Raw genomic sequence first — 27655 nt, 5'->3', positions numbered from 1 at the left:
ATCACAATTTATTTTAAAACATTCTCCATGGCAACCAGGAACATATTCTGAAGAGAAAAAAAGGAAATCTTAGGTCCCGTCCCTCCCAATATACAGTATACACCACCCCGCCCGTCTCACAGAATATAAGAAAATATGACCATCACGATACATTTCATGTTAAGTATTGTTTTTCCATAGTTTTCTTAAAACTGTTAATTGCCATCAAGCCCTTATTTTTTTCTCTTTTTTTTTTTAAAAACGTATATCTTCAAGAAATCTGGCAGAGTACAGACACACAATAAGTGTGTACGCACGCACACACTCACGCAAGGCAGTCGGGGAGCACGGCTGTCTAAGGCGTTACAGTGAGAGCCGGTGTTCCGCCGCCTGATTTAGTTAAGCTGGTGAATCATGTTACTTCAAAAAGAGGGGCGAAGCTGACTGCCTCACGAAAGAAAAAAAAGTTACTCAACAAGACACTTGACTGACAAAAGCGCACACTCAGTCTTCCCAAGGGCCCCCTCCCCTCCCTTTACTCTAAAACAAACACAGACCCCCGTCGTTTCTCTGTTCCTAAATGAGTTACTACAGTATAACAGGAAAAAAGATAATAGCCTTTTTTTAACTTGCTTTTTTCAGACTGCATCATCCAATACTGTGAGTGTTAGTGTGTTTTCTTTATAGATACATTACAGCTTCACAATATCCATGGTACCAAAAGTGCAGTTGACCCACCTCACTAACCTCCTAACCCCTCCCTTTCTCTCGCTCTCATTCTCCAAGTTCGTCGGTGTCTGAGCACCCTGCTCCACTTATGTTGCTCCTATGTCATTTCAGTCCCATCATGCATCTTCTGGCATTTGTTACAGTTTGTCATTACAACTAGGTCCCACTAGAGGGCACCGTTCTCCAGCATTCTCATCCCCCTATTGACTAAAACTCTCCTTCCCTCCAGCCATCCCTACTGAGTACCACTTGTTCCTTTTTGTGATGCTCACTGAAATTTATAGTCAGGGTGGAATTCATTTACCCATGTGTGCATGGATAACACCGCACCTTCAGTCTTCAGTCTGTCCCGTGCTCATCGCAGGCTGTCTTTGTATATTTGTTCAATGCATTTAAGTGCATGGGGTTATTTCTCCTATACTCATAAAAACACATTTTGCATCATACTACTTAAATAAGCAAGAAGTCTGGGTTCACTTCCCATTATCACTCCTCGTGAACCCTTAAAAAACTGTAATCGCCGTGGAATTCCTCACTTCCAGCCTCCTCGCCGTCTTGGTTTGCTTTGTGTCCAAAATGACAGTCTTGGAAGAGGTACACCTGAAGGCCCCAGGAGAGCATTGTGTTCCTTTAATGGTCAGATCGCCAACAATGCTCTCTTCCCTTCCTGCTGTCTTTGCATTTTCTGCTCCTTTCTCACACTGAGAAAGGTGGTGTGCTTTCCAGGCACATAGCAACACTATTTTCTGCCCACAAAATCACCAAATCCGAGTGTCCGTCGCCGTAGTCGTCGCCCCGCGCCCTCCTCCAGGAGATAAGTGACATCTATGGCTGTTGGAAGAACAAAGAAGAAGGGGCTTAGGAGCTGAGACAGAAAACAGCTGGCTCTCATCTCAAAAAACTTAACAGGAGTTAGAAAAAAAATGAGCCTTTCTTCTGCTACTAGTAAGCTTCCACATTTAAAAGGTACATTTTTTGAGTTCCCTAACCCTCATTTGTCTGTTGACCCATCCCTCTTCCCTCACCATTCTTGCTGGGTGTTCTGTGCAGCAGATCCAGCAGGATCTTGTTGAGCCTCTCCCTCTGTGCCTCCCTCCTTCCCAGTCCAGGATGGTGGAACGGTGATGAGGCCGAGGAGGAGGGGAGCTCCAGCATCTCCCCAACCCTCTCTGTTGAACCTTCCTCCAGCTCTTTCCGCTCCTCCGCCTCCTGCCCTTCTTCCTCCTCTTCCTCCTCTTCGTCCTCCTCTCCTTCCACTTGCCTTTCTGATCTCTGGGCCTTGCCAGTTAAAAGCGCAGGATCCTCCGAAGCCATGTCCACGTCATCCTCCACACCTCTCCCGTCTTCACCCTCAGGCGGGAAGTCGTCGCCCCGGTCGCAGGAGGAGCCGTCATCCTCGCAGCCTCCCGCTCCTTTGGGTCGTTCGCTCTTCCAGGCCGAGCGTCCCCCGTTCCTCTTGTAGTTGTCAGGAACATAGTGCGGCTGCGATAATGTTATAGGGACCATACAATGAGGGTCACACATTTTAAAAAACACAGAAAAGCATCTGAAACTCACTTTAACATGCTTTATGAAATGAACAACTTCCCTGACACTGACTTGGATTATCCTGATGAAGTAATCTCTGCTTATCCATGAAGGTTAAAACAAGCACCAATAAACTAATGAAAACATTCTGTGGCTCACTTTTGTTGATAGAGCAGATACATATGGATCATCCAGGTACTTTCAGGAGTAAAATAGTGCATCAAGTAAGCAGATACATTACTCACAACGCTGCCAGTTTCTCCTCACTTCTGTTAGCACTACAAAGATATTGATCCTTACCAATTTACCATCAACAAGTACAGTCAAATGTGCCTATCAATCAAAAAGCTAGACACATATTTAGATTTGGCTCACTGTCCAGTTCTAAATATGTACTTTGGATTGGAAACTACAAGTGACTATAGTGCGTACTTCCCACGTGTGATTTGCCCCATTTGTTTCTGGTTAGCTCTGCTCTCTTCTGTGTATCTGCTGGAACGTAGTACAACCAAGCGGGCCTGATAGGTGCTGCAGCAAACTGTGCATTACGCTGTAACATTATCTCTAGTCTTAAAATAGCTTTCAGTCTTTTGAAACCACTGATAGATCCCTGCATTCCAGCCCCACCCTTAAAGGACTCCCATCACTCTCACCGAGAAGTCTCTTTTGGGAGTCAGCCGCTTGGGGAAGTGGTTAAAGGCGTATGGCTTGGTGCAGACCGGGTAACGGTTACGATGGATCTTGTAGAAGAGGTGAGCTGACTTGTCCAGACGGTAATCACAGATGTACACGTCCTGCTCTTTTACACCCTTTGGCCGTCCTGTAGGAAGACACACATTCTCCATTAGTCAGGCATTTTATACCTTATGTCCTTATTTGTCAAAAAAGTGAGAAAGCAAATATCTGTTTTTTATTATTTGTCTGAATGTGTATGTCTCTGTATGTTGGCTAGAGCTCAGCTGGGGTCAGAGCAAAGTTGTCGTGTGTTTTTAACCTTCATTTATCCTGAGAAGGTTTGCTGAGCACACATCCTTTTGTTCTGCACTGACCTGCTTCACATTCCTACAGTTGCATGCAGTCACACCTGGGAGCTGACCACCACAAATGCAGTTTCTACTATTAGGCACTGAGCTGCTCCACTCAAACAATAGGGGGTTAAGTCCCTTGTTTAAAGGAACCTCAGCAGTAGCTGCTGCTGGAGGAAAGCTATTTACTTGCTTGCTCTTCTTATTTACAACCTATGAGCTTCATAGCTGGCCCCATACTCGGTTTGGTGTGTGTGAGCTGTTCTGTGTGTGTTCCCTCACCCTTGCAATACGTGTAGAGGTCGAGGACACAGCAGGTTCCCACCACAGCCTCTAAGGGGATGATCTCGTAGAGCGGCATGCGAAACAGCTCATTCTGGTAGAACCGCCGTGACGGAGAATGGTGTGTCTCGTGAGGACGGAAGTAGTGGTGGCCAAAGGCAAACCTCTCACCCCTTCACAGCACAAAACAACAAAGAAAAGAACAGCATGTTACAGACAGTGACAACATGAATTACTTTTAAAATGTGAAAAACTGTGTGTATTATCCTTTAGCTTATCAAAATGATTACTTTAGTTTACTCTTTTCAAATCCAGTAAGAATCGGTTTCAATCTTTGACCACCTAACATGCAAAATGAACATTCAAAATAAGAATAAGAATATCCCTAAATGCAGTGCTTAACTTTTCTTTTCTTCATTACTTATTTCATTTTCATTTTATTAGTTCTTCGTGCAGTCGTTGGCCATACTACACTCTGACTGACTTACTTTTCATTCTTCCAGAGTTTCTCAATGCGGAAGATGTCCAGTTTGTCTCTGTTGATGTGAGACAGGAGACGGTAGGACTGTCTGACCAGCTGGCCTTCAGGGGTGCGTCTGCTGTCTCTCATCAGATACACACAATCACCTGTACACAACACAGACACCGATGGGTTGGTTGATAAAATTTCATGAGGAACCGATCGTTTGATATTAATGTAGCTTCATGAGTACTGTTGGGTTTTAAACAGTCCAATACAGGAATTCTTGTTTATTTTCCAAACGTATTCATGGTTGTTTTACATTTAGCTTTAGGTGCTGTGACACACTAAGTGGGCAGTCACACCTGGTGTTTGTCATTGTAGTTTAAGAAAATAAAGACCAAGAACTGTCAACAACTCAAAGTATATTTGTGAACTACAGCAACCATTAGTCATTGCACCTCTGACACAGAATATGGCACTGGTCTGAGATTCAGTCATGCTGGCAGTGCCAACAAAAACTGAGCTAAATTTTGAAATGCAGCCTCCACCATATGCTGAGGAGTACCCTGTTTGTGATTAGGTGCATGTTGTATTTGCACACCAGAACTGGCTGTAGTCAGCTGGGAGTGTAACACTCAGCTTATGTTGCAGTATCAGGTGAGCTAATGCTAACCTTAGAAAAACATGAGATAGTGGGCCTGCTGAAGGAAATGTCAACAACGATGCAGCCCACTCAGTAAACTGTTTATTTTAGAGGCCTGAAGTTCAGATAAACAAATACAAAGAAAACATTTAAGCTTCTACTGTATCCATATAAAGATTTACATGTGTGAGTAGCTGATAAAGACTTCCCTTTGAAATATTATGATCTACTTAACAAATTTTTTTTTATCAAACACTGCTCTCCTTTGTTAAGTATCTATTAGCCTATGAGTGTTTGTTTCTGTACCTTGGTGTAGCAGCAGCTCATCTCTGAGGAGGCAGATGTAGTAGACAGAGCCAGACTGTGCGTAGCTGGGCTGGGGCAGCATAGGGACTTCCTTTACCAAGAACAACACAAAAGAAATGTTAAAGATTAAATGGAAACGACTGGCGATAATTACACCTAGAGAGGGCCAGTGGAAAGGATTTGATTTAAAGTGGTGGTTCAAGTGGTTTGCAGCATGTCAACTGAGTGTTTGAGGTCATACATTATCTTGTCAAAGTGTGAGGTTAACTTTACTGTCCTTAGAGGGAAACTGTCTGGACAGTTTGTGGCTGTTTTGAGGGAAGGGGAAGCTGACGTACCCTGTCCACAGGACGAGGGTCACACTGCTCACACAGGTAGTGCTCCACCTCCGTCTCAAGTCGCATGCAGTCAAAATGCTGCCACACCTACAATGACAAAAAAGACAACAGTGTTGATAACCACTTGTACTGCGTATCACATGGGTGTGTTTCATGCACCACCAGCACAGTATCAAAATAAAGGTAAAATAATACGACCCAATCAATCATTCACCCACTTGTAATGACTGTTATTTCTCTCTTCAAAAAATATTAGTGTTTTTAATACCAAACTGTCACTGAGAAAGATGTTGCATTGCGCTCAATCTACTATATTAAAATGATTAGAATGGGAAATGACATTTTTATTACACTTGCCAGGCAGGTGAATCTAAAATTTTCCCTGGTAACTTTTAATTTTTTACCAGTGTACCATTTTTTTAATGCTCTTTTTTAATGCTCTGCTAAGTTCTTAACCAAAACACAAAAGCATGATTTTTATTTCCCATTCTGGTGAGAAATTTAATGCTCTACAATCCATAATCAGAGCATGACCTCTTGTATTTACCTTCAGATATTTTTCCATTAAGTCAAATACTAAGATTAACAAGCAAGATAAAAAAAAATTCATGCATTGGTATATCAAGACTTGATTTTTATTAGTTATCTCCAAAAATGGTGGATTGTATCAAGAGATCCTGTTTGCACTTTGCAGTATCGTTAAGCTTAAGCCACCACTAACAAAGTAAGACCCATTCATCCTGGCTCACCACAAACCACTCGATTCAATAGGCGTAATCTGACACCACATTTCTTGCCTCCAGTCATTTTGAGCCTGGGGTTTAATTCAATCATTTTGGAGGGAAAAAAAAACAACAATTCATTTATAAGCCACTCTTTTCTTGGATAAGAGTGTGTGGTGTAGTCTGTAGGGCTAGCAAGGACAAACCCATTTGTATCAATCTCGTTCTGTGGGCTGAGGTTTGACTCATAACTTTGGTACTTTCTGAACTCAACTCCATCTATATTGGTGAGCCTCCCTGTTTTCACTGTCTAAAAATAACACACACAAAGGACCGACTGCATGCTCTCCTTTGGAGGAAAAATCTTTCTCCTTTTGCTATACTGACACAGTACTCCTTAGTTAGATGAATTCCCAAGAGAAATGCACAGCCTAAAAAGGTGTACACTATCAGTCAATGAGTAAAAAAAGAAATGATGAAAAATCCACTCCTTCCCACACTAATAAAACTGATTTTTTTTTGCTAAAATACCTCTGACAGCAGGCAACCCACTACTTCTTACCATACACTTTTCACACTGGATCATCAGGCCCTCGTCCTTGTACATTCCACATATGCAGCGGATGACGTCATCGTCTTTATCGTGGGAACCCGGCCCACCCCCTCCGTGGTGGTGATGGTGGCCGTGGTCCCGGTCCAGCGAATCAGAGCTGTCTGCCTCGCTGGCCGTCTCGCCCACGATCTCATCAATCTGGACGGCGGCCTCATGGCGAGCGCTGTAGTAAGCCTTCCTCAGTCGACATACGTCCCTGCCCACCGATGACTTCCTGCCGTAGTATTTCTGGTGGGAAAACGAGATAAGCACAATCTGAATTACTTAACCAAAAATAAATGTACAGGAAACTGGCTTAGTTAAACTGACACTGACATATGCATAGTGACACATGGTGCAAGAGCAACAGGACCTCACAAACAGTGTAAAGAGACAGCACAAGCCACAGAACAAGACTATACACACACACACACACACACACACACACACACACACACACACACACACACTCAACATTCAATCCCTAAAGCAAGACTAAAGACTGATTTGTCTGCAAGTCTGTGGGCAATTCCCTGCACAGCAAAGGTCAATGTTGAGAGTACACTGAAAAAAGGCATTCAAGGCAATGCTGTACACTGCCAAAGCTCCACTGACAAGGGTACACCCCTGAGCTCTGAGTTTAACAATACCCCCTCTTTCCCCTCACGTTTCTTAGCCTACTAAAAAGGACCTTTGGAGCAAAGGGTGAATCTAATTTACAGGTCCACTTCAAACCTCTGTGACCCTAAGAATACGCTCCCCTGAGAGGTTTCAAGTGGCACTTTTTTAAACTGCTAAGCCATACAAATGTAAATCAAAGGAGTCTGCACTGAGTGTGTGTGTGTGTGTGTGTGTGTGTGTGTGTGTGTGTGTGTGTGTGTGTGTGTGTGTGTGTGTGTGTGTGTTGGGCGGGGTGGGGGTTGACGAGAGAGTGTTACAAGCTATCATTTTGATTATAGTAGGATCTGGGGTCAGAAAATAGAGACTCATGGTGTTCATACTGCAGACATTTTTGTAGTGTGAAAAGGTCATGGAGTGGGTGCTGCAGCAACCTTGACCTTTTACAGTTTTTTTTTTTTTTTTTGCAGTCTTACTGTGTTTGACATCATCTGGTTTGTGACCAAAATATTTCCAAACGATACAGGATGATCCACTTACTTCTAAAAGGATTTCTGTCAAGATTTTGTGTTCTGACTCATTCAAACAGTGGATTTATCCATTATTACCCAATATTTGGACTGATGATATACCAGCTAACTTTTGGCAGTTTTACTATTGCGTTTCAAGTGTTAGAGTTATTTGTTTCTTCTGCTAACAACATGTACAGCTCAGTAATTATTGTTACATGCATGCAAACTCTATTCACATGGACTGGTGGATGTAAATACAGAGGAACAGAGTATATGCTAGGCACTCAGCTGTTGTGTTGCCTGCAATGTTCATTGTAAATAGCAGGGGAACATTAATGGGAGTGACTGACAAGACAACCTACCTCAGCATTGCGGAACACTTTGAGCATGTCGGTGTCAAAGGCCTCCACTGTCTTGTAGTGGCCGGTGAGGATTTGCTTCTCGATGGTACTCAGATCCAGAGGGTCGGACACCTTCTCATAGTATTGGCTGTTCCTGATGGCACATAAAAAAACAAGGCTGGCATTTACAAGAGTTACAACCATTCTTTTTTGGAGTTGGAATATCAATGAAACTGATACTCACATGTGAGATATGGCCTTTGGCACCTTATGAATTAATGACTATATTTATCTCAGGGGTGGACTCAGTGAGAATAAACCTCTCAACACCAATGATATTACCAACTGAGCTAAACAAAATAATAATGAGCAATGGTTTCTTTGACAGCCCATGAACATGTGACAGAATATGAAATTTTCCTAGCGCAATGTATTCTCTGAGGACACCGTACCCTAATATAGCCTTGTCGTAACACATTACAACTTGTGTGAACCAGACACCGTGTGAACCAGTCAATATGTGGGTTTGCACTTTAAAACATTTTTACCTCTTCCGTGATGGGAGGTTCACCAGCGGAGCAGCAAGGGTCTGGCCAGCTGAATCTGAGGTAAGAAAAAAAGAATGAAATTCCTGTCATCGGTATGTGATTTTACAATTTGGAGTGCATTATTATACAGGGAATATTAAATTGTGTACTGAAGCACTGACAGACATGTTTTAGAGGCCTGACTTGACCTCAGGTCAGACTAGAGGTCATTTATTAGAACTGTCATTCTGCAGGGTAAAATATTTAGTATTATGGACTAGGCTTACATACAAATCAATTGATAAATCAGATATTAAACTGAAGCAAGATGCACCAGTAGTGTTTTTGCACATGGTCTTCATGCCTCTTGTGACTCAACACTGGATAACTTGACAGAAACACAAACTTAACAGAAGCACTACGACTTTAATCTTACCTGTTTTTAAAGAGGGAAATGACTGATTCTGCAGATAAAAAGCTCTTCATTCAACATAATAATCAACATAAGAATAATAATTACAGCATGTTCATGTATGCTTACACACAGCTGATCTCCACTCGTCAGAAAAATGCCTTTAAATAGCAGTCAAGTAGCTACACTTGTCTGTGTGTGGAGTTTAGATACAATTTAGAGTATGAAACTACTGTAAAACTGTTTACAATAGAAGTGGGTTTAATAAAGGTTAAGTGTGTGAGTGTGTGTTGAAGAGTGTGAGTAAGAGACAGAATGAGTGAATAATCAATGAATGAGTATCTGAGAGCACATACAGATGTTTATTTGTTTGTGTGTGTGTGTGTGTGTGTGTGTGTGTGTGTGTGTGCGCACACTCCACCACATACAAACTCACCCTTGTAGCTTGTGATCATGTCACAAATCTCCTTGAAGATGTGTGCTAGGCGAGCAGTGCGTGTGACTTCCGTGTTTTCCTCTGCAGCAGCGAGTCTCCGTGTGCGCACTGACCGGGACGTCTGCAGCGCTGAGAACTGCGTCAGGAACACATCTGAAAACAGGACACAAGCATTAGGCATCAAAATGTATGTATTTACTTTGTTTTTAGCCATTTAATCACCTTTTTAAAAAAAAAAAAAAAAAAAAATCCACCCCTCCCCCATTTCTCCCACACTTTCTTCTCTAACACTTGTATAATGTGAGTTCTCTAGTAACGTTATTGTACAGTGAAAGCTCAATATTTTGCCCTTTTTGCACACACACCTGACTTGATGTTTCCATCATCACGGATGACCCCTCCCCAGCGCGTGTAGATGGACAGGCTGCTGGCATCCCTCTCTCTCTCCCCCTCTCTCTTTAGCAGCTCCTGCTTCTCCCTCATTTTCTCCCAGTTCCTCAAGAGAAATACTCGGTGCTTCAGCACAAAGTTCCTGAAGATTGAAGAAGAGAGACACAGGTGAGCAAAAGTATTCACCTTGGTCACACTTAATGTAGCAAATGTTTGGCTCTGTGATGGAAATTCATTTATGAGAAAATCTGTTCCTGCTACATCCCTGTATCAGTGATGCAATTACTTTCAGGGGATACGCTGCACAATTTATCGGCTTTTGTGCTGATTATCAACGTGGAAATCAAACCAAAAAAGTTTAAAGTTGTTTTGCTTTCTGCAATGTTTCCGGAGAGCCAGTGAATCAAAGTTCTGTTGAAATTTATGTTACAATATCATAATGAATGGCCATGCCTGATCAGTCAAGTGTCACTACATTTGAGCCACAGGATCCTGTTGTAGAAGCCTGCACGTTGTTTGGAGCAACATAAATGCATTACAGATTAGGTGTGGCCATGTGTATCAAACTGGACATACTGAAAGCACAGACACTAGCTAGATAGCACACTGAGCAAATGGTTAATATGCTAATACACAGTGCCACAACACTCCACTAGTTGCTCTAAAACTTCTGTTGAATATTGCTTATGTGTGTGTGTGTGTGTGTTTATACCTCTCTCTGTTGGACATGGGCTTCATAAGGTGAGGGTAAAACTTGTTGCTGTCACTCGACTCCTCTTCCTGGGAAAGTGAAAGGTGTGTTTAAATGTCAGCAGGAGCCTTAAGAGACCATGTCTCTGTCTTAATGGGGAACACCACTCAATACGAACTTCTTTTTCTTGCAGCCTCGGGCAATTCAGTCAGAATTTATCAGCTTGGAACTATTTTTATCCCAAAGCTAGAGCCAATAGATCTGACACTCTAAAGTGTGATATCATGCTGAAGCACAGTCTGGTGCTACTGGGAGACTGACTTTGTGGACACACTAACAACAATTGCCTGAATAATTACTGTACATCTAAGTTTAATATAATATTATCATGTTATAGTATCACCACCAAACCAAGAGGTCTAACCCGATCGCCAAAAAATCTCCTCCGAGTTACATTATTATCTTTTCTAATTCATTGTCTATAGAGCTGTATGTTGGTGTGACATCACAGACCACTGGGAGACAGGTCTTTATTGTTTCTGGCTATAAAAGACACAGGTGCCGTTTTCTTTTTCTACAGAGAATATAGGCAAAACTGTCCTAGGGCAAAAGAGTAACACAATTCCAAACTGAATTTTGCTGCCATACCCTTTAAGGTATTTTGAGTTGCTTTTTTAGAAACCTTGTGGCCCACTAAAAGTTCCTTTGAGACAAAGAGACACTCGTGCCCTAGATAGACATCACACCTGATATTCCACTAGGCAGTGCCAGACTTGGACAACCTTTCGGTTTTTCTTTTTTTCAACAGGGCAGCAGCTTAGGCAGAAAACGTGGCTTTCATTCAATTAAAAGCTTTACAAATAGATTACTATCACAGTTCACAAGTAAAAAATAAAGCCTCTGAATAAAACACTAAGGACACAAAGAACAGTTTAAAAACAGTATTTTTGATCAGTTTCTTAAGTATATTTTCTTCAGTCTACTTTGAATTTTAAGAATCTTTTGTCTCTTACATAAACTATTTGAGTTGCCCAACTAAATTTCAAGTGAACTGATAACAAGGTTTTCTATAATCTGAATGGTTTTTTTTTTCACTCACTCTTTTTTTGAGCTGGTGTTTGGACTTCCGCTTCTCCTTGAGTCGACCCAGCCGCCGAGTACCACCTGCTTTTCCAGGCAGGCCATTGACTCGCTGGCTCTTCCCTCCGATGATGCCCCGGCAGCTCTCCGAGCCGCACTTACACACTTGCTGTAGAGCGACACAGAACGTGAACAAAAAGAATTATGAAGAAGTTGGAGTTAAGAGTACGGTCAAAATAGGCTTGCTGTGGTCAGCGTTCTGAAGATCACATATCCAAAATGAAGGTAAAATAATAAATGTTATTCCTTGAAAATATATAGCTATACATGATCCCGTGAGGAGGTCAAAGATGTTTGTTGGTGCCTCACCTGTTCTTCTGTGTTGAAGGAATGGAAGTTGTAGTCATAGGTGAGCTCAGTGCCGCTGCTCATGTCCTTGAGAGCAAAGAGACCAATCCTGTACACCCCATTCACCGACCTGCGGGAGGAAAGTGACAGAGCACAAAGGAGGTGAGAGAGGGTGGGTGTGTCCCGTTTGTCTTCACTACCGCTTGTTTCTTATCTTCCCTTACTACCACTTCTCTCCTACCAGGGCGTAACTTGGAGGAGAGAAGTGAAAGGAATGGAGGAAAGTGAATCAGAGAAAGATAAGTCAACGGATTATGAAATGTGTTTACTTTAATCATCATAAAACTATGAGTGTATTACAGATGAAGTAGCCCCATCACAAACTTGTGCCAGAGCATATTGTTTTATTGCACAGTGACCAGATCACATAACACCTAGCCTATAATCTAAGGGCATATCAATATTTGCCTGTGATATTCCTGCAAGAAATCAAGCCTGGCAGTCTCGTCTGTTATTGTTGCTGATGTTGGCTTAAAATTTTAGTTAGACAGAGCACTGTGTATGTGATAGGGAGCGTGGAGGAAAAGAGAAAGGATAGTTTCATGTTTCCTCCACTGAAGCTGCTACAAAGGAGACGGTGAAACATCTTATTTTTGGTTGCTACAATAACTGGATAGAAAGATAAAGGGGCAAACATCAGATCCCAGATCACGGAGGAGAGGAGGAAGCATTTCCACGGTAACGGAACACACTCAGTCAATGAATGAATGAATGAATGAAGGTGAATGAGTGAGTGACAGAGTAAAATTACTGGTGGACACCTATTTCCCTCTGCATTTCCCTTCTTTATATTGAAAAAGTCAACACAGGCCTTCCAGCAACATTATGTATGTGTGTTTAAATATTCTTGTTGGTATGCCACATTATAATGCCACAATTAAGACATTTTATAACTGGGACAGAGAGAAAACGAGTGCCCTGGTTTTCATTTGTGCGATCTGGCAACCACTCAATACGTTCTAACCCCTATTTTCCTCTTTTGCAAACCAGGCGATACTCCGGCTTTTTGCCGAATGGAGAACACAACTCTATTCACCAGCCTCTTGATAATTTATTCCTTCTATAGGGGTAAAAAGCTGTTTCAGCGTATTGTCTTCAGGCGCTACAGCTGTATCTAAGGCCCCAGTACATGTAATCTCTCTTCTGTGACAAGATGGATGACTCGTCATGCTTTGTGCTGAAAATCTTCCATCCTTGTAGAGTCTTTTATTTCAGCCCAGCCTCCCTACACTACATACACAGGCACGGACGCACACACACACACTCAAGCACATACACACAAACATAGACCAGTGCCCTAGATTATGGGCTGGTCTACGCTGGAGGGCAGCAGGAGCAAGGAGACGTTTGGGTCTCTATGGTTGTTAGCTGTCTCCACTCAGATCCTCTGGGGTTAAATGGTGGTGGCACATGTTGCATTTCACTGTATACGGATAAACCACAACTAAATAAAAACCAGGTAGGTTTTTACTTGTGGCAGTTGGCAGCAAGGAAGCGTGCTTAATTTGCAGTTTATTTACCCCCACTGAGTGAACAATCCTTAACCGATCAGGAGACCTGCCAACTGTTTAGTGCGGTTAAAGGCATTTATCTCTCTGAATTCTGGCAGAGTGACCACAATGATCTAATCAGGTTACAACCACACAACCGCATGACAGGGGGTTTAGTTTCTAATTTACAATGAAGGGCACCTGCTGTACCTGCCCCTGTTAGGAGCTACCAAACAAGATACCCAAGACAGAGCTGCACGATATCCACAGAGAAATAAGCAGATGTACAAGGTCATTTTGTGGCTTGTCTGGCCTTGTTTATGTCTGAATCATATCATGACAGAATGATGATTTCTATGCTAAACATCAACTGTGATTGTTTTGTGGTCCTTTAATTCATAGTTATACTATTTTCTACTGTACTACTTTGATTCAATCTTACAAAGTTAATGTGCACAAAGCCCACTTCATCCACACGGCAGTCTTGTATCTGTCTGGATGCACATCTGTTAACTTCTGTGTGATCTCTGCTGTGTCCTATAGCTGTGCTGATTGAACAGCACAGCCACACAGCACCTAAGAACCAGGGAAAAAGCCAGGGAATACCTGACATCCTCAGATATGCAAACAGAGAGCAATAGTGAAATATCTCTTTATTAGGGTACCTGGTAGTTTAATTAATCAAATAGCTAACCTAATAGTTGATTACTACTCAGTATCAAAATAATTTAAACTATTTAAAGTATAGGTTATTTGGTTTTCCAAATCCTACTGTATTTACCACTAGAGACAACCACTGAATAATCAAGTGGTAGTATTTTCCATCTCATGGGCTCCTCCCACTCTCCCCTCACTACAAGCCAGCCACAAATTCTCATCTCCACTTGTTCCATCACTGCCTCTGCCTCTTTAGTTCACTTTCAAATAGACAGCTTAGCTGATAATATCTAAACTATCTGAATGTAAACACCGCACATCAAGGATTATCAACTGGTTATAACAAACACTAACAATTACCGATCTGTGCAGACTGTCCTGCTTCCCATAGAGAACCTTTCACCTCTACGTAGAGTTCAAGAGAAAGCAGCATTCCTACTTTCTCATCAGCATCAAACACAAAGAATCATTTGGAAATGCAATTTATCCTGGACCTCGTCTGTCCAAAACAGCTAGTAGCAACTGCTCATGCCCATGTCTGAAAAGGCTTAGTCAAATCTGGGCTTTGGTGAGCATCCAAAGCACCACAAGGACATCAGGATGAACTGGGGCAAAGCTGCCATGACACCCACCACTTCTGCATCTCACAGTTGGGCTCGCAGCTGTGGTTGATGAAGCGTGCCTCGTTGCCCATCCGGTAGCTGTCAATCACCATGCCGCTATCCAGGTTCAGACAGTAGTGGCCACTGTGGGAGAAGTACTGTTCCATCATTCGGTTCCTGAAACATAGTAGGAGGGTCAGAAGTGGGAAAAAAGATTGAAAAAGGAAAGGAAAAAGGAGAGCAAGAGAGAGAGGTCAAATATTATTTAAGGCTCCTTGGTGAACAACCTATATTTTTCTTCCTCCTCTTTCAGTCTTTTATTATTTTCTATGAGAAAAATAAATGATGTCCTGAACTGAGAGAGGAGGAGGAAGAGAAAGAGCTAGATAAAAAAAAAATGCCAAAATTTTTATATCTCTGCCAACCATCAAGATATTTTTGTGAATTCTATGTGGGTTGCATTACTTATGCAACATACTGGTGAGGGTGGTCTCCCTCACCTGAACTCCTGTTCGCTGACCACCTCTCCAAGGTACTCGATGATAAACTGTCCTGAGCGAAGGGGCTCCTTGGTGCGGATGCCCCAGCCCTTGCCCTCAGCACGGAATCGCTCCAGGCACTGGACCCACTCATGTCTCTGGATGTGCTGGTTGTCACACTGATCCCCACAAGGGCAAGTGCTGGGAGAGCACTCAGCAAAACTCATCCTGCAGTGAGTGGGGAATTAAATAAATGTAAATTGAATCTGTCAATCCACTTTCAGGAAAGTCTGAACAAATACGGACTGAGCTCTGATTCCACACAGAAAAACTGTCTGCTTGGCGTTTTATCCAAAGTGCGAGAAATTAGCCAGTGGAAGTGCGTAATTCTTTATAGGCCTGTGACTAGACTAGTGTGGACTGACAAGTGGTAGCCTAAAGCAGGCTGTGCAGTGACTAATAAGGATGGTTGTGAGTAAGTCTTATCAATGATCTGATATTGCACAATATCAGTCAATGTAACGAAACTAAAAGATTTAAATGAAACACAACTGAGATAAGTTATTTAAATTGACCATGTCCAATAACATAATGTAAACAGTCTGTGCTTGCTGGTTCAAGTGTCAGACTGTTTGGATCATTTGTCAACACCAAGATTACAAGCTTTGACCTCAAGTGGAAGTCTGCTGCCTAAACAAGCAAACTTTTTTGAAATTTTACACTACTACACTGCAAAAACTCAAAATCTTACCAAGATTATTTGTCTTATTTCAAGTCAAAAAAGTCTTATTTCTAGTCAAAATATCTCATTACACTTAAAATAAGACATGATCACCTCAGAAGTAACTTGTTTTTAGACAGTTGTCTCTTGTTTCAAGGGAAAATTTGCTTGAAACAAGTGAAAATTTGCTTGTTTCATTGGCAAAATTTGTTTCTTGTTTCTAGCTAATTTTCACTTATTTCAAGTGAATTTTCACTTTTTCCACTGGCAAATTTTGCCAATGAAACAAGCAAATTTTCACTTGTTTCAAGTGAAATTTCTCTTGAAACAAGTGAAAATTGTCTAAAAACAATTTACTTCTGAGGTGATCATGTCTTATTTTAAATGTAATTAGATATTTTTACTAGAAATAAGACATTTTTGACTTGAAATAAGACAAATAATCTTGGTAAGATTTTGCGTTTTTGCAGTGTACTACTACACCACTACATTTCCTACTAATTCTTCCCATTTCTGTTATTTACTTATCACCCACACAAACACATGCTATGCCATCTTGATCAATTTTAACACTGACTCTTGAAATATAATGAATTCATACTCTCTTCGATGGCACGGCTGCCGAACACCACATTTTTATGTGTTCATTTCCTTGTACCTGTTCAGGCAGTCATCAAGACAGCCCTTTTCACTGGGGTCCTCAGGAGATCTGCAGTTACACGTCGTTGTTTCATAACCGGAAAGAGGCTTCACATCCACATAGACATCTGTGACACGTAGATAGGATGGGATTAACACTTCACACTTACAGTTTCACACTTACACTATCATCAGCTACGACTTACAATCAGCTTGTCGTTGCAATATGCTTAAAGTCTTAGATTGCAGGGTTGAAGCCACAGCTCAAAGATAATAGATGTAACAAATAGTCCTGTGTTACATAGATTAAAGGGGAAATGCACCCACAAAAATCAGTCAGGCCCTGAAACTATGTTATGATATTTGCATCACTGGAACAAGGCTGAATACTTACTTGATCTGATCTTTTTATACAGGGGGACATCAGGCCTCTTGTAAAGCTGAAGAAAAAAAAACAGTGCAGTTAGCATAGAGTTGTTTCAGAGGGAGACTAATGTTTATGTGGGCTGGTATAGGAGCTCTTGCTTTTAAAACTAACCTTCGATCTTTTAATCTAAGTGTGGAAAAACACTAAAAACACTTAAGTACTGGACATGACTGATCACCTGATCATGTTTCCACAGCCACAAGATGTCATAAGGCAACTGGAAGTCAATGCGCTTCTGTCTCAGGTACTTCCCTGCAAAATGAGAGGAGGAGGAAAATCAGGATGAGGAAATAATACTGTTAAAGGAATATGGGAAGCAGAAGTCGCAGAAGGTATCCTGCTCATCAAATTTCACTACTCTTCAATGACTATTTCATCATATATAAAAAGACATGACAAAAACATTTCACTATTTCAGGCAAAAAAAAGTTTGCTTATGCATCATTTTCCATTACTTTACAAGGTCAAAAAAAGCGAATGTTTTAAATTCAGTGACTCCCAGATTTTCCACAACCACAGAAACCAAGAAACCCTTAATCCACAACTCCTGAGCCAAATTACTGTATTTATTGGATGTCAGAACACTGACTTAAAAAACTGACAGCGTATTCCGTGTAAGACTTACCAACATGGATAGGGGCAGGAAACAATCCGTACTCATGCTCCCCAGGTATGTATTCTAGCTTCTCTTTCTTCAGCTGCAGAAGCTGACTCCTTGGGCTACAAGAGAAAGTATAAAAATAGTAAAATGCCTGTGTGGGCAGATTATAAGCAGGCTAGAAAGACTGTGTATAGTATGTTAGCATCTAAAATAAATGTGAACATCAGCAAATTGTTCCTGAATATGATGGTGCAGCTGCTGGTTGAGGCAGGAGTTTTTGTTCAAGGTTTCTTTTAGACTCACTCCTCAGTCTTGTACACATCAGAGTAAAGCCCCGCCTTCTGGAACTTCTTCTTTGGAGGTCTGGCTGCTCTCTTCTCTCGCTGGCTGGGAATAGGCATGGGCGGAGCTTGTTCCCTGGAGACGGTGCCCGGGCGTTCCGGAGAGCAGTGGCCATCTGGCTTGCCTTCCATTGAGCTAAAAACAGAAACATGACTTGGTTTCTAGTGATGACTGGGGTTGATAAATGTTCCTATATATACCCCTGCTAAATTCTAAGATTAGTACCTGCTGCAAAACATACATTTCAGTGGCCCACACTTCAGATCTCTTAAAGGTTAACATGGGACCGTACGGTGAAAACTGGCTTACCCGCGAAAGCGCTGGAGCTCGTCCTGGGTGAGCCAGCCTCTTCCACCCCCAGCTCTGGGCCTCATCCCCAGGTTCCCCAGGTTCTCCTCTCTGTCCACCAATCGTTCCTCAGTCTCTTCTGCCTCCCCGTCCTCTTCCTCATCTTCTTCTTCCTCATCCCCATCTCTATCCCAGCGCTTCCTCTTTTGGCCTTTCCTGCGCTGGTCCTGGACTACCGACTCAATGGCATCCGTAACAGTGTCTCCCTCCCACCCCCGTCCCCCTGTCCCTCCACCCCTATCTGCGCCTCTGTCCCTGTGCCTGGGCTGGGTCACCTCCACCACAGGCGGGGGTGAGGGTGGCGGGGAGGGTAGCGGGTGCTTCCTGGGGCGTCCAGGGCCCCTCTTCTTCACCACGTTGTTTCCTGTACGAGCCTGTCTCTGCAGCTTCTTGGCACGCAGGATTTTGTTGACGTGGTGCAGGCTGTGTTTGGGAGGCTGCGCTCGATGGGAATGGTGAGGCAAGGAGGCATCCAGGCAACAGTCCTGGGAGGGGGAAAGGCATGAGGCGGAGGCAGATCCATGGGAGTGGAACAGAGAAGTTTGGTGGTGGTGCTGCTGCCGGTGATGGAGGGATCCCTCAGGACCCTCAGTGGTTGAGAGGCCACCACCTCGTGTCTGAACACCTGATGCTCCTAATCAGAGAAATACAGGGAGAATGAGATTATAATGCTTAAGATGTAGCCATAAGGTGCATAAGGTGTTTTTCTGTGTAGGATTAACAATAGTTCAGATAGTTATTAACCATGGAAGAGCATGTTAATTTGAGTTACAAATAATTTCCTGTCATTGTCTTAACTACTTATTAACTCCAATGTGGCAAACAAAACAAATGCTTAAAATCATTTACAGATATTGTTTTACCTAGATCTGGTAAGATCGGATGCAACTATTTTTTTTACTTTTCACATCAACCGCTGAGCTCCACAATAAATTATTCTTGCACTTGACAGTTACTCATGAGTAGCTTTGTTAAAAAATAAATCAGAATGAATGAAACTGCCATCAAATCATCTTGAGGGCCACAGTCACATCGTCTTTATAGCTTCACAAGTCTAATTTGAAGTAATTACATAAAACAGCATCAAAGACCACATTAAACCCATCAAAAAGCTATTTAACTTCCCATGCTCAATAAGATGGTATTTTCAAAAAAGCATTCAATGGTCGCTGAAGGTACACAGAAGACCTTTCTCCACCATTCACCATCTCTTCCTTGTTTTTCATTTCCCCTCACTCTAAAACCCTCATTCTCTCTTCTCTTTCATCTCATCGGACCTTTTTTTTTTTCACGATCTCTCTCATTTCCACTAATCTTCAGTTAAGTTACCACCCTTTGGCTTTATGTTCATCCCATCCTTTAACTTAACAAGTCTCCACCATTACTTTCTCAGTGTTTGCACAGTTTCCCCCATTCACATTATTTTTGCAGGCCCTTTTTCATCCTTAACTTTCTCAACTTCCCCTCCCTTCACTTGACCTCACAGGACTTTCTGTATAACTCCACATTCACATACCTATCTCTTCTATTTTCTCCTGTTGCCTCATTCACATTTTTTCTTGAACACCACTTTCACGCTTACCTTACTTACTTTCCCCTTCCTACTTCCCCTCCTTTTACATTAAAAGACTTGTCTTCACTTTCCATCCCTTTTACTGTCAGTGATGATCTACTGAGCACAATTCACTGAGCGGCCAGCTCTGCCTCCATTCCTTTTCTATAGGACGCAAGCAAATCACTGTTTAGGGCATGCTGAGATAGATTGCAGCGTGGCATGAGCATTCATGGGGGCAAAAGTTGAACTCAAGTCATCTTTTTGTAAATGAGCGAGGTGAGAACCAATAGATTTGGTGAATTCTTTCTTTTCTCTGTCTACATGGCTGCAACCCAGCTATAAATATGTCTTTTTAAAAACAGTTTAAATATTGCAATGTCATATTTTCCTATTATATATGTTTCCTATTACATATATTACATATACTTTCTCCAAACATATACTGCGGGCACACTCACGAGACATATTCTGCCTGCATTTTGCACAAAGGCTTTCATTCAACAATCATTAGGCCACAAACCCTGTATTTGTTTAATTTTACTGGCAGCAAGATTTTACATTCCCGCAGTCACCTCATTTACTGTGCAAAAGCGATGCCAGGCAAATTCATCACGTTCAGTGGATCATCACCATCTCTCTTCCACTCTCTCATCTCTTTCATCATTAACATTATTCTTATGCCTTTTTCATCCTTGGCTTTTTCACCCACCCCTTCCTACCTCCTTGTTTGACCTCACAAACCTTCTTCCGTTTTCATCTCTGCTCCTCTCTCCTCGTCCCTTAATCACCCTAGTCTTAGGTGACATCCCGCAACGTTGGCCATGCACTCCTCCTACCCTCCTTCAACTTTGGATGACTCTATGCTTCACTCCCCCCTCTTCCATCATATTCATTATGCCTTTCTCATCCTCTACTTTATCATCTTTTCACTTAAAAAGATTCTAAGTTATTCCTGCATCATACTCCTCACTCTTCCATTCGCTTGCCTCTTCGCTCATTCACACCCAGTCTTTTGTGTTGAACCTCATCCTACAGCCCCTCAATTACCTTACATTACACTCTTCACACCACACTACATCCATCTTCTCTCAACCAATGCATCTCTCCTCTTTAATCAATGCACACACAGTCTTGTGTACCAGTGCCTTAGCCTCCTGTACCTTCACAGTGCAGTCTGTGACCGCTGGATGACCCCATGTCCTGATCTCTAATCCAGGATTACTCAGGCTTGGTCTAAGCTGCGCCACACCACCTCAACAGGGACCTTCTCTACAGCTCTCCTCCTTACTCTCCCACACACACACACACGGACACACACATAGAGAATACTCACATGCAAACACACACAAACACAGCGCTGCACTGTGTGCACAGTTGTAAACATACACATCAATCTCAGTCAGTGGAAGTCACCCTGATGAAGCAAAATCGCTGCAGAAGCACTCTGTCTTGCCTGAGTGACATTAACTGAGCCCAGTTGCCATGTGTACAGAATGGGGATGTAAATAATGAGTAATTCAGTAACCAACCTCTGACTTTACCTAAACAAAAAGTATTTGATAATTTTTTTTCCAGTGTGTTTTTTTAATTGCATCTTTCATTGATGTTAGACTATGTGGAACAGCTTGACTGGCTGCACTGATTTCTCTGCATTGTATGATTGGTTGGTAAACAAACTGGAGGAAAATGGAGCCACATTAATCTGTCAGAAAAATAGCAGATTTTTTGATAGATAATTTCTGTCCATTGGGGGAAACGTCAATGAAAAAAGAAGGGACAGATTAACAACAGAAAACCTACTATCATCCCAAAATTATCCCAGGCTTTCTCCGTTGTATCTTCATACAGCGTGGGAAGGTGTGAACTGTGTTGTCTTAAAACAAAAGTATGAATGCCTCTAACTGGCAGAAACTGATGGTGCCACATAAGAAAAATCAAAAAAATGGACAGGGTTGAACTTTCTGTCTATCAAAATGGATGGATATCTAGACCGAAGCATCAGTTCTATCTTGACAATGGACAGCTGTCATTGAAAATAAAGTGAAATAAATGTGAATGGACAGACACAACTGATCAATGATGGCACCCGGCAAAGTTACTTGCTTAATATCACTCTTCTGTATTCAGAATATCACTTTATCTCGCATAGTTTTAACATGCAAATTTTTCATGGGAATAATGTTTTTAAGGAAATTTGGTATTCAGTACTTGTTTGCATCTTGTGAGTATTAAATTTCCAACAGGAAACCAAATTATTGTTTACATTTCTAATACTGAGCAACAGGACTGCTGTGGACTGATTTACGGAAATGATGATAGCCTGTTAACAAAACACTCACCCCAGAGTGACAAAAAGAGCTCTCTCAAAGAAATAAATTATCCACTGTGACCAGCTGAACAGTGAAACTGATGCTCACAGTGGAGCTAGTTTAAGACATTATGTGGGCTTTTCCTGGCAAGCCCTTAATCACTACTAAGGGCTACCAAATGTCAAAGACAGTGTACGCACAGGGGATGTCATTGCATCTTTCCAGTCGTTTTAAAGAATATGGGCAGTCCGTTCTCTTAAGTAACCTTTGCTCAGACAGAGGGACAGCTAAGAGGGCGAGAGACGTAAGACAGACTGTTCTAACAGCATCTATGGTTAGCCAAGGTACAGCCCACGTGGTTCCAAAGGAAAGGGTCTAAACCACCACAACATTTCTGGGTTCTCTGAAGGATTTTCAAGAGATACACAGGCTTCACTGGACAGACATCAAGCAAGGATTGAGTGCTGACTGCCATATGGCAGCCTTTGAAAGGGTTATTGCACAAATACAGTATATAGCCCTGGAATCACTGTAGCCACTAACTGATTGCACACTCTGCCAGTTCTACCACAGTTGTGCCAAGCCATAAAGCTCATCAGACATCATCCAATCATACTGAACCACAGAGTTCTTGGGGCAACAGAAACAGAACTATTTTTGGAACATGAATTTGGTGCACAATTGACTTCAATAACCTTCAACAATGTCAAATTCAATTTGGGTCGAAAGATTTTCTGTGCAGAATAGTCTATATAATTCCAAAGCTTATAGGACTACATAAATCACAGGGGATTCAATGCTGTGCAAGGAATCTCCAAGAACAAATTAATGCAAATAGCCTTCCAGCTGCCTAATACTCTTGATACTGGTTATTATAAATGCAGGTATTTGTATTTTACTTTTTTATGAACTATGCACTTTATATTAGTTTATCAATGGATGCTCTGCTGTAGCTGCCGTATTTATACAGTTCCTTTGTAATATCCTTGTGTGGATGACTCACCAGTCTCTCTCCTCTCTGCTGACGTTGAGCGGTCCTTCCTCAGTGTCCGGTCCATACGGGAAAAGCTGGAACTCTCCGTGGCTCCCCCAGCCTTTCTGCCCCGACCAGCCCTCAAGGTATTGCGGGTTAGAGCAGAGGCAAACAGATTTGTATGGTTTGGAGAATCCTGGGTTCCAGGCTCTATATCCTCCAGGGGTGTGAGTGGCTCCTCATCCTCACTGTCTGAGCAGCCTACTGGGTCTTCAGTCCGTCCATCTGAGAACGGTCCTTGGCTGGGTGCCACTTGACTCCGGGACAGCTTCGCATAGTCTGCCTCAGCGCTGCCCATCCTGAACCAGGACTCTACCGGGTGGTGGCCTTTTGTGCTGCTGCCCAGTGTAAGCCGGGAGGGCCCCAGACAAGACATGGAACTGTCTTTGCGCTTGTATCTCTCAGCAGACGAAGATGAAGATGAGGAAGGGGAGTTTGCTGAGGCAGCAGCTGCTTGCTTGCTGGCGCTGGTACTGGAGGAGTCTCGTCCAAAGCGGCAGCGCTGTAAGGACTCTGCCATCCCCACACTGCTAGCTCGTTCTCCTCTCACTGAGCCTCCACTATCAGAAATCCCTGCACCAGTCCGGCTCGCTGCTCCTCCTCTTCCGGCTTCCTCCCCATCCTCCTCAGTGCAGCGCTCTCTGTGTTTGTGTCTGTGTTTGTGTTTGTGATGCCAGTTGAAGGAGAGGTCAGAGGACATGGGTGGGTAGAGGACAGGAGACCTGCCTCCTCCCAGGTAATCTTGCCTTAGCAGCTTATGTTTTTTCTTGTGAAATTTGGAGGGGTTCAGCAGGAGATGAGAGGGGTGGTGGTGGTGCATATAAGATGGAGGAGGGGGAGGGGGGAATGATGGTGAGTGGTGAGTGTGGTGGGATGGGGCTGTGTGGGGTGACTGATGGTGTGGGTGGGGGTACAGAGCACTGGCTGGAGGATAGCCTCTGTAGTAGCCCAAACCAAGGGGCCCAGAGGAGTAGGGAACGCCATAGGAGGGATGATAAAACCCACCACTGGAGAGCGGGAATCCAAGCCCAGGTACAAAGGGAACCTCAGACATGGACTCTCTCAGTTTGGCAGGCCGTCCCCGTTTCTTCTTCATGTCTGGTTTACGGACATAGTGCAATGGGTCACAGGGGTATGCAGGATGAGGGGAGTAGTAGCCACTAAAGTTAATCCTGAAGATTGTAGGCAGGAGGTCCCTGGGTAAATAATGATGTGGTGGAGGTCCACCTGTGCCTCCTATGCCTCCACTGGCCCTGCTCCCTGCTCCTGGTACCCTGCCTGCTCCCGTTGCCATGCCTATCCCACTGCCCAGCCGGTGCCCTGTGGTACGGTGTGCTATCCGAATTTCACTAAGCCTCACCACAATCTCGTCCAGCTCAGCCAGAAAATCTGGGTCCTGCCGCCGGGAACGCAGCTGCAGATACTTCTTCTTGCGTTTCCGCTTCTGTCTCTTTAGCTTGTCATAGCCAGGGCAGCCATGGCTCCTGCGCTTGCACTTGTGCTTATGTTTCTCTTTGTGTCCCATGAGAGAGGAGGTGGGAGCTGCTGGGTGAGGCCTTCGGGGGTCAGGCGAGGACCTTGCCCCAAGAGGTGACGGAGAGGGAGAGGGATGTTCCATAAGTACAGAGGACGAATGCCGCCGCCTGCCTCTGGAATTAAGTCCCATCCCTGGCCCTATTGTTGAGCCCATTACCCCTGGCATTAATAAACCACTGCCCATCCCCGGTGGCATCCCCATTCCGCCCAAACCGCCTGCTCCTCCAGCCTTCTCTCCACGATCAGAGGTGCTGTTGTTGTCTGTTCCTATACCGCTGTCACTGGGCACAGTCTCCTCACTATGTGACTCACTCACTGGTGAAGGTGTGGCTTCTTTTAGCTCACTAAGGGGGGCAGGGGAGGTGGGATGTAGTGGCCGGGGAGGAGAGAGCTTATGGTAGTGGTAGTGCTGCCTGTAATGATGGTGATGGTGATGATAGCCACGGCAAGATGACTTCTTCTGGGAAGCTGCTGTAGCCACAGAGGATGACGAGGAGCCCAGCCCTTGGGTGCGAGGATTTGGAACTGAAAAGGTTGGGGGAGGGAAGGGAAATGAGTGATGGCTATGATGGGGGTGAGAGTGATAGTGGCCTCCAAAGTGCACTGAACCTGGCTCCACAAAACTGCCGTCACTGATGGGACTGTGGCCACCACTGGACTGAGAGAGGGAGGGGGAGGGGAAGACCTCTGAAGAGGAAAGCTGGTGTTGTTGAGATTGGGATTGGTGGTGATGAAGAGGAGAAGTGGTGTTAGGGGACAAGAAGGGTTCTGGGGGTGGTGTTGGAGCTTTGGAAGTGGAGCTGGTGACTGCTTTTGGTTTTCGGCCTCTCCTCTTCCCCATGTATATTGTGCCCTTTTTGCTTACATTGATTTGTGGCCCCAGTTTACCCCCGAAGGAAGCAGCCAGGGAGGATAATGACTGTGTTGCAGCTTCCACAGAGCCAACCACTGCACTGGGGGTGCCTCTAGGGGCATCCTCTGTTCTTGGGCCCAACAGGATTTGACTGAGAATGCGTTTACGCTTCACACTTTTCATCTTATTGATCTTGCCTATGATGGTTTTCATGATGAGCTGCCCGTTTCCTTTGCTGCGGAACCGTTTGTCTCCTGCATCCCCTGCCTCTGGAGCCAGCGTGGGAGGCTGACCCTCCTGTGGTAAGGTAGGGGGAAGGCGCTTAGGACGTCCCCGTTTTCTAGGCATCGGTTTGGGGGGGTTCAGGTCCACCTCTGGGTGAAGAACAGGGGGATCTTGTTCCTCTTTGGACTTCAGTAATGATGAGAAGACCTTGGAGGGGGGCAGTTTGTTAGGAGGGCGCCCACGGCTAGGTGCATCCAGCCTTGGCATTTTAGACTTCGGCCTCCCCCTTTTCTTAGGCTGGGGAGGAAAGAGTTGTGACACAGGATTTTGTGGCACTGGATTTGGTCTGACCTTATTTGGGTTAGGAGGCCTGCCTACAGGCCTTTTTACCGGCGGAGGTGTATCCAGGCTTGAAGATAAAGGCATGGCGGTTTTGCTCGGGTCAAAGGGACTGCCCTGGCCTGCTCTTTGAGTTTGGTTTTTGTTCACAACACGGGTCCAACGGGGTTTCCTACCCCTGCGTTTTTTTAGAGGTTTGCTGTCCTGCTCTGGGGGAGAGTCAGGGCATGAATCAGGAGAATGGTCTCTAAGAGGCATCGGTGAGCTTTCTCGGCCAGCAGGCTCTGGCGGTGAAGGTGCCCTTTGTCTCACAGTCTCAGGGGGGCTACTGGTCCGACCAGGCCGACTACTGTCCCGGTTTGGACTGCGTTTACTTGGGCTAGAGCTCTTCCCCCTCTCTACTCGGAGTGACTGATTACCAGTCCCCTTGTCCTTCCCCTCTGGCTTTCCTGTTCCTGATGGAGGAGGGCACTTGGTTAAGTCTCTGGGGTTATCCCTGTCCTGCTCCCTCTCACTCACACTGCTCTCCTCTGCCAGAGCAGGGCTCTCTCGTGCATGGTGTCCTTGGGAAGGAGCAGGGGAGCCCGGATGACTCACTGTACTCCCTGTCCTCTGCTCCACTGAGGTGGTGGAAGAAGAGGAGGATGAAATTAGACGAGAGGGTGAAGATGTGGTGTGGGGCGGGCAATGAGTGAGACGTGACTGTGGCTTAGCATTGTTGTTGTTGCTGTTGTCATTGCTGCTGTCCTTCGACATGGTCGTCAGGCGGCTGTTGCCATAGGTGAGTGCAGGGCTGTTGCTGCGACTGCTGTTGTTGCTACTGTTAATGTTGATGCTGTTGTTGCTGCTGCTGCTACTACTTGACTTCCCAGTCCCATCTGTGTCCTCTTTCCTTGGTGGTGTTAGGTTAGACAACTTGTCCGTAACACTGTCTTTGTTCCGAGAACCATAGGGTCGGCCAGGTGGTCGCGACACGGGAGGAGGCGGAGCAAGGTGAACAACTCTTGAATATGTGTTCCTATTGGCCATAGCCCTGTCTCGTTGCTTGGCGGTGGGAGCCATGAAGCCTGAGCTGGGGAGGGTAGGGGAAGGGGCCATTTTTGTGGGTTTGGCCGGTTTAGGGGTCTTTGATGGTGGACAGGTTGCTATGAGTTGAGCTAGTTTCTCAGTGACTGTGGGCGCTCCCCAACTTTGAACACCCCTATCCTTGTCTCTTTGACTTTCAGTGCTGTAGGTGTACTGAGGAGGTTTAACCCCTTCAAAAGTGGGTTCTTTTGATGCGGGTACTGGTGGAGTGGGTGAAGATGTCCGTGGGTTGGTTTGAGGAGTGGGTGTCTTCTTCCCAGAAGGGTGCGTTTTGCTGTCTGGTGAAGGGCGGTGAAGATTCAGGGGTCTCTCAGACGTGGTAGTGGCTGTTTTTGTGTCTGGCTTTGTGTCTGACTTGCATGCCATCTTTGGTGGCCCCTGCAAAAGAAGAA

General features: G+C 44.1%; 1 protein-coding gene across 1 annotated transcript in view; it reads right to left on the bottom strand.

The window, feature by feature from the left end:
* Window positions 1–201: 201 nt before the first annotated feature.
* ash1l (ash1 (absent, small, or homeotic)-like (Drosophila)) overlaps window positions 202–27655 on the bottom strand; it is a 34341-nt gene continuing 6887 nt past the window's right edge. Inside the window, exons 4-27 of the mRNA XM_030063047.1 lie at window positions 23195–27641; window positions 18289–18961; window positions 17941–18114; window positions 17662–17756; window positions 17215–17288; window positions 17004–17049; window positions 16629–16737; window positions 15271–15477; window positions 14801–14947; window positions 11983–12091; window positions 11633–11782; window positions 10555–10622; window positions 9818–9984; window positions 9453–9605; window positions 8626–8680; window positions 8099–8231; window positions 6577–6855; window positions 5293–5379; window positions 4955–5045; window positions 4031–4169; window positions 3543–3715; window positions 2889–3055; window positions 1734–2190; window positions 202–1539 (exon numbers count right to left, since the gene is read on the bottom strand). Coding sequence (XP_029918907.1) covers window positions 1448–1539; window positions 1734–2190; window positions 2889–3055; window positions 3543–3715; window positions 4031–4169; window positions 4955–5045; window positions 5293–5379; window positions 6577–6855; window positions 8099–8231; window positions 8626–8680; window positions 9453–9605; window positions 9818–9984; window positions 10555–10622; window positions 11633–11782; window positions 11983–12091; window positions 14801–14947; window positions 15271–15477; window positions 16629–16737; window positions 17004–17049; window positions 17215–17288; window positions 17662–17756; window positions 17941–18114; window positions 18289–18961; window positions 23195–27641 — 8292 coding nt within the window. The 3' untranslated portion in view covers window positions 202–1447. The remainder of the gene's footprint in view (window positions 1540–1733; window positions 2191–2888; window positions 3056–3542; window positions 3716–4030; window positions 4170–4954; window positions 5046–5292; window positions 5380–6576; window positions 6856–8098; window positions 8232–8625; window positions 8681–9452; window positions 9606–9817; window positions 9985–10554; window positions 10623–11632; window positions 11783–11982; window positions 12092–14800; window positions 14948–15270; window positions 15478–16628; window positions 16738–17003; window positions 17050–17214; window positions 17289–17661; window positions 17757–17940; window positions 18115–18288; window positions 18962–23194; window positions 27642–27655) is intronic.

Source organism: Myripristis murdjan, chromosome 11 (assembly GCF_902150065.1).
Source record: "Myripristis murdjan chromosome 11, fMyrMur1.1, whole genome shotgun sequence".
Taxonomy (NCBI): Eukaryota; Metazoa; Chordata; class Actinopteri; order Holocentriformes; family Holocentridae; genus Myripristis; species Myripristis murdjan.
This window is presented reverse-complemented; position numbering and strand designations above follow the sequence as displayed.